The sequence below is a fragment of the Erinaceus europaeus genome, chromosome 15 (assembly GCF_950295315.1).
Source record: "Erinaceus europaeus chromosome 15, mEriEur2.1, whole genome shotgun sequence".
NCBI lineage: Eukaryota > Metazoa > Chordata > Mammalia > Eulipotyphla > Erinaceidae > Erinaceus > Erinaceus europaeus.
In genome coordinates this window covers 36,821,664-36,836,095 of record NC_080176.1, presented here as the reverse complement: position 1 = coordinate 36,836,095, position 14,432 = coordinate 36,821,664, and the positions used below count along the sequence as shown (strand labels likewise).

Genomic DNA, 14,432 nt, shown 5'->3' with positions numbered 1-14,432 from the left:
ATCTGGACTTCCAAGTTGTTTTGAGGAATAGCTATTAAGGTAGAATGACATCTGGGACTTGGCTCAATAATTAAATATGGTGTAGAGACTTCATGTATCTTTTAAAAAATATTTATTTATTTATTCTCTTTTGTTGCCCTTGTTGCTTTATTGTTGTAGTTACTATTAGTGTTGTTATTGATAGCATCGTTGTTGGATAGGACAGAGAGAAATGGAGAGAGGAGGGGAAGACAGAGAGGGGGAGAGAAAGATAGATACCTGCAGACCTGCTTCACCACCTGTGAAGTGACTCCCCTGCAGGTGGGGAGCCAGGGGCTTGAACTGGGATCCTTATGCTTAGTGCCACATGCGCTTAATTCGATGCGCTACCGCCTGACTCCCCTTTCATTTATTTTTAAAAATCTTTTAAAAAATTTTATTTATTTATTATTATATAGACAGAGAGAAATTGAGAGGGGAGGGGGAGGATAGAGAGGGAGAGAGACAGAGAGACACCTACAGCCCTGCTTCACCACTTGTGAAGCTTTCCCCCTGCAGATGGGGACAGGAGCTTGAACCCAAGTCCTTGAGCACTGTGTGTGTACACTTAACCTGACTCACCACTGCCTGGCCTGTGAACTTCATTTATCTTCATTTATACCCTTCCCCCAGGCCAGGAAGAGAATAGGGATCTACCTGCTGGATAGACAGTTGGGGAATGTCCCTGGAGTTCAGTGTTCTCAGACTTTGCATGGCAGGGACCTAGTTGACAGCCAGAGTGGGACTCACTGGTGGGGACCCAGCTTCATCTCTGGCAGCAGCATTTGCAGTGAAGGAGCAGGCTCAGAGATGAGTCTTTCAGCATTTGGTCACACTGGCTGCTAGAGGAAGTTCTCTACTTTAAAATATTCAGTGTCAGGAGCCAGGTGGTGGCATACTGAGTTGAGTATACGTGTGCTGAAGGACCAGCTACCATCTGCAGTGGTGGTGGTGGTCGTGGGGAGCTTCACCTGTGTTGCCTCTGTCACTTTCTATCTACTCCTCCCTTCTCAATTTGTCTGTCTCTATCCACAAAAACAAATCATGTTTATTTAATATATTCAGCATCTGCTATAGTCTTCATTTGTAGATCACACTTATAAATCTCCTAGTATTTATTAAAATGCCATTTTTGAAAACAGGGTTCACCTCAAGATTGACTGTGAGCCACTTTTGTACTAAGCTGAAGACCACTATTAGTTCATTCTGGCATGACACCCAGCTGCCTTTTAAATAGACTTCTCTAAACACAACAACAATGCTTCCATGAGGGGGCCGAGCGGTGGTGCACTTGGCTAAATGCACACTACTATGCGCAAGAGCCCGTGCAAGGACCCGGGTTCAAGCCTCTGTTCCTCACCTACAGAAGGGAAGTTTCACGAGTGGGGAAGCAGGTCTGCATGTGTCTGTCTTTCTCTTTCTCTCTCTGTCTGTCCTCCTCCCTTTCAATTTCTCTCTGTCCTGTTGAATAAAATAGGGGAAAAATATGTTTCCATGACATTGGACCACTTAAGGCAGTTCTTCTGTTTTACAGAACATACAGCTAACTCTGGCAGTAGAAGAATAAGGGGACTGGGGAAATGAGCCTCTGTGACCCCACCCCCCTTGCTGGCTCTCCTCTCCTTTCGCTCCGTCCCTCCCATCCCTTTCTTCCAACCTGAGGTTGGGACTCTCCCCTCTCTCTCTCTTAAAAATATATTATTCATGAGAGAGAGAGAGAGAAAGGGAGGGAGGAAGGGAGAGAGAATGAGAGAGAGAGAAAGAGATTATCAGTCTGGCACATGTGATGGCAGGGGTCAAACTCAGGACCTCATGCTCAAGAATTCATTCCTTTTTTTTTTTAACTGAGTTTTAATCTGTAGAACAAAAGAAAACCTGGACAAAAAAAAGAATGGAGAACTAGCTAAGGGAAGAAAAGCCATGTGTGACATTCTGTAATTACATAATTGCAAATAATTCTAAGATTGCACAATTTCACAAAACAGTTTTTTTCTTTCAACCCAACTATTTTTGGGTGGAAGAATACATATATAGTTGTTAGAAGTATAGAAATGAAAAAAATCTCAGAAACAGCAGTGTCTAGTGATATGTTAGGTTGAGCTGACAATTGAAACCTCTCAATTAAGGAAAATTCAGATGCAGCAATTTTAGGGGTGCCTGGCCAACTAGGATTACAGTCAGTCAAGTTAGCAGTTTGATTCATTCCCATCAAAATGATTCACCCTGTGGTCCGGGAGGTGGCACAGTGGATAAAGCATTAGACTTTCAAGCATGAAGTCCTGAGTTCAATCCCTGGCAGCACATGTACCAGAGGGATGTCTGGCTCTTTGTCTCTCCTCCTATGTTTCTCATTAATAAATAAAATCTTAAAAAAAAAAAAATGATTCACCCACTCCTTCTCTCTGGAACATATATTTTCTTTTTTTTTTTCTTTCTTTTCCTTCCTTCCTTCCTTCCTTCCTTCCTTCCTTCCTTCCTCCCTCCCTCCCTTCTTTCCTTCCTTCCTTCCTTCCTTCCTTCCTTCCTTCCTTCCTTCCTTCCTTCCTTTCTTTCGCCTCCGCCTCCAGGGTTATCACTGAGGCTCTGAGCCACCTGCACCACAAATCCACTGCTCCTTAAGGCTAATTTTTCCCCTTTTGTTGCCCTACTAACAACAATACTACTACTAACAACAATAATGATAAAAATACTACTAACATTTTTACTAGTAAAAATACTACTAACAACAATAATGATAACAGCAATGATTAACATAACATAACATAATCATGGCTGTTATCATTATTGTTGTTAGTAGTATTTTTGTTATTGTTGTTGTATAGTACAGAGAGAAATGGAGAAAGGAGGGGAAGACAGAGAGGGGGTGAGAAAGATAGACACCTGCAGACCTGCTTCACTGCCCGTGGAGTGAAGGAGTGGGGAGCCAGGGGCTCAAACCAGGATCCTTACACTGGTCCTTGTGCTTCAGGCCATATGCGCTTAACCCACTGTGCCACCACCTGGAGCCCTGTATGTTATCTTAAATTTGTAGATAAATCTAGTAGGTAAATCTAGTAGATAAATCTACTTTTACTATTATCAACGTAATAGTTTTCTAGTTTATCAGCTTTCACGGGTAGATTCTTCTCCCCCCCTCTCCCCCCCAGTCCTGATGGAATTAGAGTTTAGAGCCCTTTGGTCATCTTCCCCTAATATTTACCCCTGTGGGACTATGGATCAGAATTCTTTGTTTTTTATTATTTATTTATTTATTTATTATTGGATAGAAATAGAGAGAAATTGAGAGGAGTGGGGGAGATAGAGAGGGAGAGGAAGACAGAGAGACACCTGCAGCCCTGCTTCACCACTTGTGAAGCTTTCCCTCTACAGACAGGGACCAGGGGCTTGAACCTGGGACCTTGTGCATTGTAATGTGTGTGCTTAACTAGGTGCGCCACCACCTGGCCCCCGGATCAGAATTCTTTATGGGGTGGAGAATCCAATGCTTTATCCACTGTGCCACCTCCCAGACACTGGGGCATGCTTCTTGTGAGCCCCAGTCCAACTTCCTGGCTGTCTCAAGGTGTGATTCTGCTTCCAAGCCTTCTCTCAGTACAAGTGATAAAGATGTGTGAATCAGAACAACTTTCCCACAGATAACAGCTGCTGTAGACATTGACCATGCAGACCCTGTGTGAGGCTGTACCTGTGAGGGCTACCCACCAAGGCTGGTGTGTACTTTCTCACCATTGTTCAGAGAGCAGAAAGTTTGATGGTTCTCCACCTTTGACACATATTTTTATCTTCTCAGGATATATTTGCACCTTGATCCTGTTTTTCTTGGTGTTTTTCATGTATTTTTTTTTTCAAAAAAGCCATGATGCAGTTTTGCATAGAAAAATATGTCATGACTCTTTCAACAACCCAATAGATAGAAGTCTAAGGTCCGGATTATGTGTGCTGAAGGCCTGGGGTGTGAGCTGGAAGAAAGACTAAAATAGAAGGAGTTCTATATCTGGTTAAATGAAAATAAGGAGAACTTCTAAAAATAATACAGTTGTGATCTGCATTTTGAATAATGTGGGTTATTTACTGAGTTACTGGAAAAGTCATAGTACATACATAGAGAATACATCATGACTTTTTTTTGACAACCCAATATAAGGAACAAATATTATGATATGTATGCCTGTTATTTTGTTTTTTAACTTGAGGCCACACTAGTCAACCTTCACTTATTAAGTAGGAAACCATAACTTTCTTTTAAAAAAAAAAAAATTAGTGATTTAATATTGATTGACAAAATTATATGTCAACAGAGGTTTAAATCCACAACATTCCCACCACCAGAGTTCTGAATCTTTAGTTTCCCCACTGCAAGCTACCACAGTTCCCCCAAGGTTGTAGACATGGGCCAGCCATCATCTCTACAACTATCTGTCTATACTTATACATAATTGCCCCCTTTTTCTTCCTGATCCAGTTCTTTCTTCCCCTCCAAGCCACCCATGACAACATTACTACCTCCGTATGTCCCTCTCCCTTTCCTTCTTTCTCTCTGGGCGCTGATGGAGCTGGAGTTCAGAGCCCTCTTGTCTTCTTCCTATCACTTCTCCCCCGCTGGGAGTATGGTTGTTTTTGGGGAGCAGAAGGTATAAGTTCTGGCTTCTGTAATTGCTTCTCTGATGGATGTAGGTGTTAGCAGGTCGACCCATACCCCCAGCCTGGGAAACCGTAACTTTCCACGTTCATACATTTCTTCCTCTTTTCCGATGGCATCATGTCTATGTGAGATTGTGTGTCTGGGGATGGGGAAGGTATTCTCTTTAAAGTATTTTGAACCAGAAACCACATTGGAGGTTGGGTCAGGGAAGTTTATTTTCCCATTTTACTTCCCATGAGTGTAGGGGTCTATCCTGTCCGTTCGCTGCTGAATCTCCATATTAGAAGTGAATGCTATTGTTTCTCAGTACCTCCAAAGCTTTCTCACAGCTCTGCTGTTTCCTTTCCAGTGTGACGCTGTTGGCACTCGCATCTCATCCCACAGGTAAACAGTGATGACTTGTTTTGCTTGTCTATTATGCATTGCTCATTCAAGCCAGTGAGAATATCTTGTTAGAAAATATGGTTATCAAACTTTAAGGAAGATCCTTAAAGATATTTAAACTGTTCATAGTAATAACCTATGGTACCCATCATATTCCTACCCCTTTGTGAATTTTGCTGTCGTGTTTTTATCTGGTGCAATCTCAGATTTAAAGGCAGGTTCATTTTCTGCTCAGTAATCTAGTGCTTGTAGTGTTCCCTTCTAAAATTCCTTCTTCAGGCATCTAGAAGTGTTTGATTCTACTGTAAAATGTTTGGTGGAGAGCTGGGGAGATGGCACAGTGATTATTCAGAAAAGACATTCATGCTTGTGGCTCTGAAGTCACAAATTCAATCTGCAGCATCACCATAAGCCAGAGTTCCGTCTGTGCTTTGAATTAAAAAAGAAAAGAGGAAAAGAGAAGCCCAAGTGCCACAAACAGCAGACTGTTGACTATTCTGTGCTATGAACCAGAGTAGGACATCTGATGCCTAGAATAAATTCTTTCCTGTGCTTTCTGACCTATTTCTTTTTTTTTTCTTTCCAGAGTAATTTTGCTTTTCTATTCCATTTTGTTTTGTGATAAACATCCAAATTTATAATAATGGAAGATTTACATAAAATTACAAAAATAATAAGAGTTCTATGTCACATATCTTCTGTTAATGATCACGTGTTATGTATCTTGGATACATTTGTCAAAATGAGGAAATTCACATTGGGACTCTGTTCTTCAGTAATCTGAAGGCTTTATTCAGATTTTACCAATTTTCCTACTATGATAATTTATCCAGGCTATCATTGCTTGGTCTAATTCATCATATTCTATAAAATTTCTCCAACCTGTGCTAATTTATCACTCATGTGCTTTCATGATTTTGATACTTTTTAATGCTCATCATTAATATATTAATATTAATTATTAATGTTATTGATATTAATTATTATTTATGATTATTAATTATTAATGTTAATATTAATGCCCATCATTAATATATTAAGAACTAGGAATATAGCTTATGACTTTGTATGTGTGTATCCATTTACCATACACACCGCCTAAGTTCCAGTTCTATTATATCAGAGACCCCACTATCTGCCTCCCTAATTCCCTTCTCATTGCTTCAATAACCACCATAGTTTTCACAGAGTCTGAGTCAGTATGATTGCTATTATTTTTGTGAGTTCATTTCTTTTATTTATATTTCATGCCTGTACTAAACCAACCAGAAGTTGTCTTTTTACTTCCTTGCTTATTTCACTTAGCACAGTCACCTCCAGTTCCATGTTCTATCCCAAAAGACACAAGGCCGTCTTTTTAAATGCAGAGTAGAATTCCGTTATGTATATACATTCAACATCTTCCTTATCCAGTTATCTGTCCATGGGTCATTTAGATTGATCTCATGTCTGGTTACTGGGATTTCCTTGGGGTAGCTCACCTGGAAAGGCACCTGGTCTGCCATGCACACAACCCATGTTTGAACTCCAATCCTTACCACACTGGGAGAAGATTCAGTGTGAGAGTTCTCTCTGTGTGTGTGTCTCTTTCCTCTTTCTCTTTCATTGATTTATTTACTTAATTTATTATTATTTTTTTACTGATGATTATAGTGTTGACGTACAAAACTAAAAGATAATGGGGGTATAATTTCACACTGTTCCTACCACCAGAATTCTGTGTCCCCCTTCCCCTTAGTGAAAACTGCAGTAGTTCTCTCCCCAGGTCACAGATATGGGTTAACTCTGTCTCTCTGTGTGTATCTGTCTCTCTATCTATGTGGCCATTTTTATTCTCTTCTACAGTTCTACCTTCACTTTCTTTCTAAGTCACACCAATGCCTATATTGCTACTTCCACGTGCCCTTCCTTTTTTCTCTTCTCTCTCAGATAAGTGAAACAGTGCCTGATGTCCTCTGGGGTTATCCAGATTTGCTTCCCTTTTTTTAAAATTTTTTATTTTATTTCTTTATTGAGGAATTAATGATTACATTCAACAGTAAATACAGTACTTTGTACATGAATAACATTCCCCAGTTTCCCATTTAACAATACAACCCCCACTATGTCATTTATCATCCTTCATGGATCTGTATTCTCCCCACCCACCCACCCCAGAGTCTTTTACTTTGGTGCAATACGCCAATTCCATTTCAGGTTGTACTTCTGTTTTCTTTTCTAATCTTGTTTTTCAACTTCTGTCTGAGAGTGAGATCATCCCATATTCATCCTTCTGTTTCTGACTTATGTCACATAACATGATTTTTTCAAGGTCCATCCAAGATCGGCTGAAAACGGTGAAGTCACCATTTTTTACAGCTTAGTATTCCATTGTGTATATATACCACAACTTGCTCAGCCACTCATCTGTTGGTGGACACCTGGGTTGCTTCCAGGTTATGGCTTTTACAAATTGTGATCCCAAGAACATATTTGTACACAGATCTTTTTGGATGGATATGTTGGGTTCCTTAGGATATATCCCCAGAGAGAGGAATTGCAGGATCATAGGGTAGGTCCATTTCTAGCCTTCGGAGAGTTCTCCAGACTGTTCTCCACAGAGGCTGGACCAACTGACATTCCCACCAGCAAGGTAGGAGGGTTCCTTTGACCCCACACCCTCTCCAGCATTTGCTGCTGTTCCCTTTTCTGATGTATGACATTCTCACAGGAATGAAGTGGTATCTCACTGTTGTCGTTATTTTCATTTCTCTGACAATCAGAGACTTGGAGCATTTCTTCATGTGTTTCTCTGCCTTTTGGATCTCTTCTGTGTTGAATATTCTGTCCATGTCCTCCCCCCATTTTTGGAGGGGTTATTTGTTGTCTTGTTGTTGAATTTGGCAAGCTCTTTATATATGTTGGTTATTAAGCTCTTATCTGATGTATGGCATGTAAAGATCTTCTCCCATTCTGTAAGGGGTCTCTTGGTTTGGGTAGTGGTTTCTTTTGCTGTGAAGAAGCTTTTTAATTTAATGTAGTCCCATAGGTTTATACTAGCCTCAGTCTTCTTTGTAATTGGATTTGTTTCGTTGAAGATGTCTTTAAAATTTATGCGGAAAAGAGTTCTGCCAATATTTTCTTCTAAGGATCTGATAGTTTGTGGTCTAACATCCAAGTCCTTGATCCACTTCGAATTTACTTTTGTATTTGGTGAAATACAGTGGTTCAGTTTCATTCTTCTGCATGTTTCAACCCATTGTTTCCAACACCATTTGTTGAAGAGACTCTGCTTTCCCCATTTAATAGTCTGAGCCCCTTTGTCAAAGATTAGATGTCCATAGGTGTAGGGGCTCACTTCTGGGCTCTCAATTCTATTCCACTGGTAGTGTGTCTATTCATGTTCCAGTACCAAGCAGTTTTGATGACAGTGGCCCTATAAAACAATTTGAGATCTGGGAGTGTGATGCCTCCGGTTCTGTTCTTTTTTCTCGAGATGGTTTTGGCAATTCTAGGTCTTTTCTGGTTCCAGATAAACATTTGTAGCATTTGTTCTATTCTCCTAAAAAATGTGGTTGGGATCTTGATGGGGATAGCATTAACTTTGTAGATGGCTCTGGGTAGTGTATTCATTTTGATGATGTTAATTCTTCCAGCCCATGAACATGGAATATCTTTCCACTTCTTTGTGTCTTTTTCAATTTCTTTGAGTAGTGACTCATAATTTTCAGTATACAAGTCTTTCACTTCTTTGGTTAGGTTTACTCCTAGATATTTTATTGTTTTTGTTGCTATAGTAAAAGGAATTGATTTCTGGATTTCAATTTCTTCTACCTTAGTGTTTGCATAGAGGAATGCCACTGACTTTTGAATGTTAAGTTTGTAGCCTGACACCTTACTGTATTGCCTGATGATTTCCAAAAGCTTCTTGCTGGAGTCCTTAGGTTTTTCTGTGTATACTGTCATGTCATTTGTAAATAGGGAGAGTTTGACTTCTTCTCTTCCAATCTGTATCCCTTTAATTCCTTGCTCCTGCCTGATTGCTATGGCAAGAACTTCCAACACTATGTTGAATAGTAATGGTGATGGTGGGAAGGCCTGTCTAGTACCTGATCTGAGTGGAAATGCTTCCAGTTTTTCACCATTGAGTATGGTGTTAGCTATAGGTTTTCTATACATAGAGTCCACTATCTTCAGGAATTTTCCATCTATTCCCATTTTTTGTAGTGTTTTGATCATAAAGGAATGTTGTATTTTTGTCAGAGGCTTTCTCTGCATCTATTGATAAGACCATGTGGTTTTTGGTCTTGCTTTTGTTGATGTGGTGGATCACAATGATGGATTTACGTATATTAAACCAACCTTGCATGCCTGGGATAAACCCCACTTGGTCATGATGAACAATATTTTTAATATACTGCTGTATCCGGTTGGCTAGAATTTTGTTCAGTATTTTAGCATCTATGTTCATCAGAGATATTGGTCGGTAGTTTTCCTTTTTGGTTGTGTCCCTGTCTGCTTTTGGTATCAGAGTGATGTTAGCTGCATAGAAGCTGGCAGGGTGTATTCCAGTGTCTTCAGTCTTCTGGAAGACTTTTAAAAGTAGAGGCATTAGTTCTTCTTTGAAGGTTTTGTAGAATTCATTTGTAAAACCATCTGGTCCAGGACTTTTATTTTTGGGGAGATTTTTGATAACTGTTTCAATTTCATTGGCTGCGGTGTACCTGTTCATGTTATCCACTTCCTCTTTACTTAGTTTTGGAAGTTGGTAGGTATCTAGGAAATCGTCCATTTTTTCCAGGTTCTCTAGTTTGGTGGCATATAGTTGTTCATAGAAGCCTCACATGATATGTTGAATTTCTGCAGTGTCTGTTGTGATATCTCCTCTTTCATTTAGTATCCATTTTATTTGGGACTTCTCCCTTTTTTGTTTTGTGAGTCTGGCTAAAGGTTTGTCGATTTTGTTTACTCTTTCGGAGAACCAACATTTACTTTCGTTGATCTTTTGTATGGTTTTCTTATTCTCAACGTTATTTATTTCTGCCCTAACTTTAGTGATTTCTGTCCTTCTGGTTGCTTTAGGGTTCCTTTGTTGTTCTTCTTCCAGGTCTTTAAGATGTGCAATCAGGCTGTTTATTTGTGCTTTTTCTTGTTTCCTAATGTGTGCTTGTATAGCTATGAACTTCCCTCTTAGGACTGCTTTAGCTGTGTCCCAAATATTTTGATAGCTTGTGTCTTCATTTTCATTGAAGTCTCGAAACATTTTGATTTCTCCCTTTATTTCCTCTTTGACCCAGAAGTTGTTAAGAAGTGTACTGTTGAGCTCCCACATTTTGGGACTATTACTAATCTCTTGTTGATTGTTAAGTGTTAGTTTAATTCCACTGTGGTCTGGGATGATTTCAATGCTCTTGAATTGACTGATGCTGTCTTTGTGGCCTAACATGTGGTCTATCCTTGAGAATGACCCATGTGGATTTGAGTAAAATGTGTATTCCAGTGTCTTGGGATGAATGACTCTGAAAATGTCCAATAGTTCTAGTTTATCTATCTCGTCATTCAGCTCCCTTATGCCTGTATTGATTTTCTGCCTGGATGATCTGTCAGGTTGAGAGAGTGGGGTGTTGAAGTCCCCTACTATGATTGTGTTACTGTTAATATATTGCTGTAGCTCTTTCAGTAGATGTTTGATGTATTTAGATGGCTTCTCATTGGGTGGATAGATGTTAATAATTGTTAAGTCCTCTTGATTGACTGAACCTCTGAGCATTAAGTAGTGTCCATTCCTGTCTTTTGTAATCGTATCTATTTTAAAGTCTATCATGTCAGATATGAGAATAGCTGTTCCTGCCCTTTTTTGTGGGCCATTGGTTTGTATGATAGTTTTCCATCCTTTCACTTTAAGTCTGTGTTTGTCTTGTTGAGTTCGGTGGGTTTCCTGTAGACAGCATACTGTTGGGTTGTATTTTCTGATCCATCTTCCTACTCTGTGTCTTTTAATAGGTGAATTGAGGCCATTGACATTTATTGATATCAAAGATTGAAGATATTTTAACGCCATTCTTGTAGAGTTCTAGAGTGTTCTGATATATGTCCTATTTATGATGGTCTGACTGTTTATAGAAGACCTTTCAGAACTTCTTTCAGGGTGTGGTATGCTTCTAAAACCCCCTTCTGTTTCATTTGGTTTAAATCCCCCCTGCTTAACACTGCATTCTATTTACATAACCACTGTATTTTATTTACATAACCTCTGTTAACAAGCACCACCTTCCCTCCAGGGCATTGGTGGTTTAGTGGTAGAATTCTCACCTGCTCCACCCCCTCTCCTTGCCACACCCTGATCCTCTCCTTGTCACACTCTGATTTTCACCAGTCACTTTTCTCTCCACCCTCTCTATGGCACAGCCTGTTCACACCCTACTTGGGAAGTATATATAAAGACAACATTGTTCGTTTTAGTTAGTTGTTAGTTTAGTCTAGCTTGGTATAGATTGTGCTGCGTCCTGCATGAATAAAGAGCCAGCCATGAGTCCTGGGTCGTCTGTTACCCATCCGTGAAGCCAGCCCATTGAAAACAACACAGGGCAGGCTTGGTGATAGTTGATTCCTTCAACTGTTGCTTGTCTGAGAAGGTTTTGATGCCTCCATCTAGTCTGAATGACAGTCTAGCAGGATATAGTATTATTGGTTGAAAGCCTTTCTCATTGAGCACTCGATAGATATCTTGCCATTCTCTTCTGGCCTGTAGTGTTTGTGTGGAGAAGTCTGCTGCTAATCTTAATGGGTTTTCCTCTGTAGGTGACTCTTTGTTTTTCTTTTGCAGCCTTCAGGATCCTTCCTTTATCCTTATTCCTTTCCATTCTAAATATGATGTGTCTTGGTATCTTTAAGTCTGAGTTAATTCTGTTTGGGACCCTCTGGCTTTCTTGAATCTTTATGTCTTTGATGTTGTCTAGATTAGAGAAGTTTTCAGCTATTTTGGCCTGAAGAATGCTTTCTTCCTCTGGTAAGCCAATAATGCATATATTGTTTCTTTTGAAGTCATCCCATAGGTCTCTGTTGTTGTTTTCAGCATCTCTTAATCTCTTTTTGAGATCTCTTACTTCTTTTTTAGTTGTCTCTAATTCGTCCTCGATCTTGCTAATTCTGTCTTCAGCCTTGTTGATTCTATTCTCTCTGCTCTCTACTGCTTTCTGGAGTTCATCTATTTTCTTTCCCTGTTTTAGCTTGTTCAGCTAGTTGTGTTCTTAGTTCAGCTATTTCAGCTTTCAGCTCTCTAATAACCTTGAGATAGTGTTTTCTTCCAGAGTCTCATTTGTTGTTCCTGTATTTGAGTACAATTCTTTCAAACTCTTTACTCACTCCTGTGATTATTTCCTTAGCTAATGTTTGGACGTTGAACTCGTTATTTTGTGCTTCACCCTTTGGGGAGCTTTTAGCTGGACTGTTGTCCTAGTTTGTTTCTCCAATATTTCTTCTTGTTGGTTTTTATATATTATGTTATGAGTTCCCTCTCTTAGTACTTTTCATATTACTGATCACTATTTCCTGGATTGACTTGTGTCTAAGTGAGGTAATTAAAGGGTTCACAGTGGTGAAAGTTAACAGTTGTTTCAATAGTATTTTAATCCCTGAGTTGGAGCTCAGTGATTTAAAATCCTCTTTTTATTTATTTATTTTTTCTCTGTAGGCTATGGGAGCCTGAGGGCTTCTAAACTATAAGTAGGCTTCTTAATTTAATCACTGACTCCTAACGAAGAGATAAGGCAGGGTGTGGCAGAGATAGTCCAGTGGTTATGCAAAGAGACTTTCACAGCCCCACAGCTATGTCACTGAGGTATAGGTCTTTTCCTGAATTTCCTCGTTAGATCTCTGTCCCCTGGTGTCCCTCCCTGCTGCTGCTCCAGATTCTGAGGGCAGTCGCAATGGAGACTCAGGGTTGCACTTGGTGAGCTTCTGGGGAGTATTCTCCTCCCTTCAGCTGTCCCCTTGTTGGTTGAACAGACTGGAGGTGGTGTTTCAACTGATAAACCGCAGGACTGTTACCAGCCACTTAGTCTCTCAGTAGGCTCCTCTCTGTCACCATCCACATGTGTTTGCACTCACCAGTGATTTGGTGGGTTCCTGTAGTCATTCTAGTCTTGTCTTGTTTCAGTCCCAGGTGGTCTCCTTTGGTATTCCTAATTGATCTGGGAGAGGAGAGGAGAGAAACAGATCTGCTGCTACTCGTAGCCCCGCCCCCGGAAGTCTCCCTGTTTACAATTCTTAAATCACTTATTTGGGGATTAAACTGTGCTTCTACACTAGATGGTGCAGGAGTGTTGTCTTTTGAAATCATTACAGATTTTTTTTAGGTCCCCTCATGTGGTTCAGCCAGCCAACTGCATCCTGCAACCTCTTCAGAGATGTTTGTAACATAGCTGTAAACCGTTGCTGTTCTGAGACTGGTAGACATCTTCTCTATTTAAGTACTCTGGATACCAGGGTGGTAATATAGATTTTTCTTTTTTTTTTTTTAATACAGATTTTTCATGCCCAAAGCTCTGAGGTCCCAAGTTCAGCCCCTGCTCCACAATATAAGACAGAGCTAAGCAATGCTCTGATTAAAAAAAAAAAAAAAAAAATCTAGAGAAGAAGGCTGAAGACATCAGAAGGAATGCATTTGGAGGCAATTTGAAACTGACCTCCTTCATAGCGAACTAGAAACAACTGGGACCAACTCTCCAGGGAAAGCAAAGAAGTGTGCGTTTCAGATACTCTCTACCCCGTAGTCACATATTTTATATATGTCAGAATGGTGCTAAGGTGATTAGTTACAGAGTCCTTGCTCTCAAGGATTGGATAGCTCTAGAAGAGAGAGAGGCATGGTGTTAGCCTGGTGCTAAGGGAGAAATACTCAAGGTTTTAGACATGACTCAAAGATAAGAATGAACTTTCAGAGCAATCAGGCAGGAGCAAGGAATTAAAGGGATACAGATTGGAAGAGAAGTCAAACTCTCCCTATTTGTGGATGATATGATAGTATACTTAGAAAAACCTAAAGAATCCAGCAGGAAGCTCTTAGAAATTATCAGGTGGCAGTTGGGCGGTAGCGCAATGGGTTAAGCACACATGGCATAAATCACAAGGACCGGCATAAGGATCCCGGTTCGAGCCCCTGGCTCCCCACCTGCAGGGTAGTTGCTTCACAGGTGGTGAAGCAGGTCTGCAGATGTCTATCTTTCCCTCTCTGTCATCCCCTCCTCTCTCCCATTTCTCTCTGTCCTATCTGACAACAAGGACGACAACAATGATAACTACAACAATAAAATAGCAAGGGCAACAAAAGGGAATAAGTAAATAAATAAATATTTAAAAAAAGAAGTTATCAGTCAATATAGTAAGGTGTCAGGCTACAAAATTAACA

At 40.1% G+C, this 14,432-nt stretch overlaps 1 protein-coding gene across 10 annotated transcripts in view; it reads left to right on the top strand.

The window, feature by feature from the left end:
- The window catches only part of TMEM241 (transmembrane protein 241), a 181,689-nt gene that overhangs the window by 93,269 nt on the left and 73,988 nt on the right, over window positions 1-14,432 (top strand). For all 10 annotated transcript variants that reach the window (XR_009545056.1, XM_060173606.1, XM_016190468.2 and 7 more), the window contains one exon: window positions 5,010-5,044. Coding sequence is in view for 9 of the 10 variants with exons in the window: in XM_060173606.1 (XP_060029589.1) it covers window positions 5,010-5,044 (35 nt within the window). In the remaining variant the exon portion in view is untranslated. The remainder of the gene's footprint in view (window positions 1-5,009; window positions 5,045-14,432) is intronic.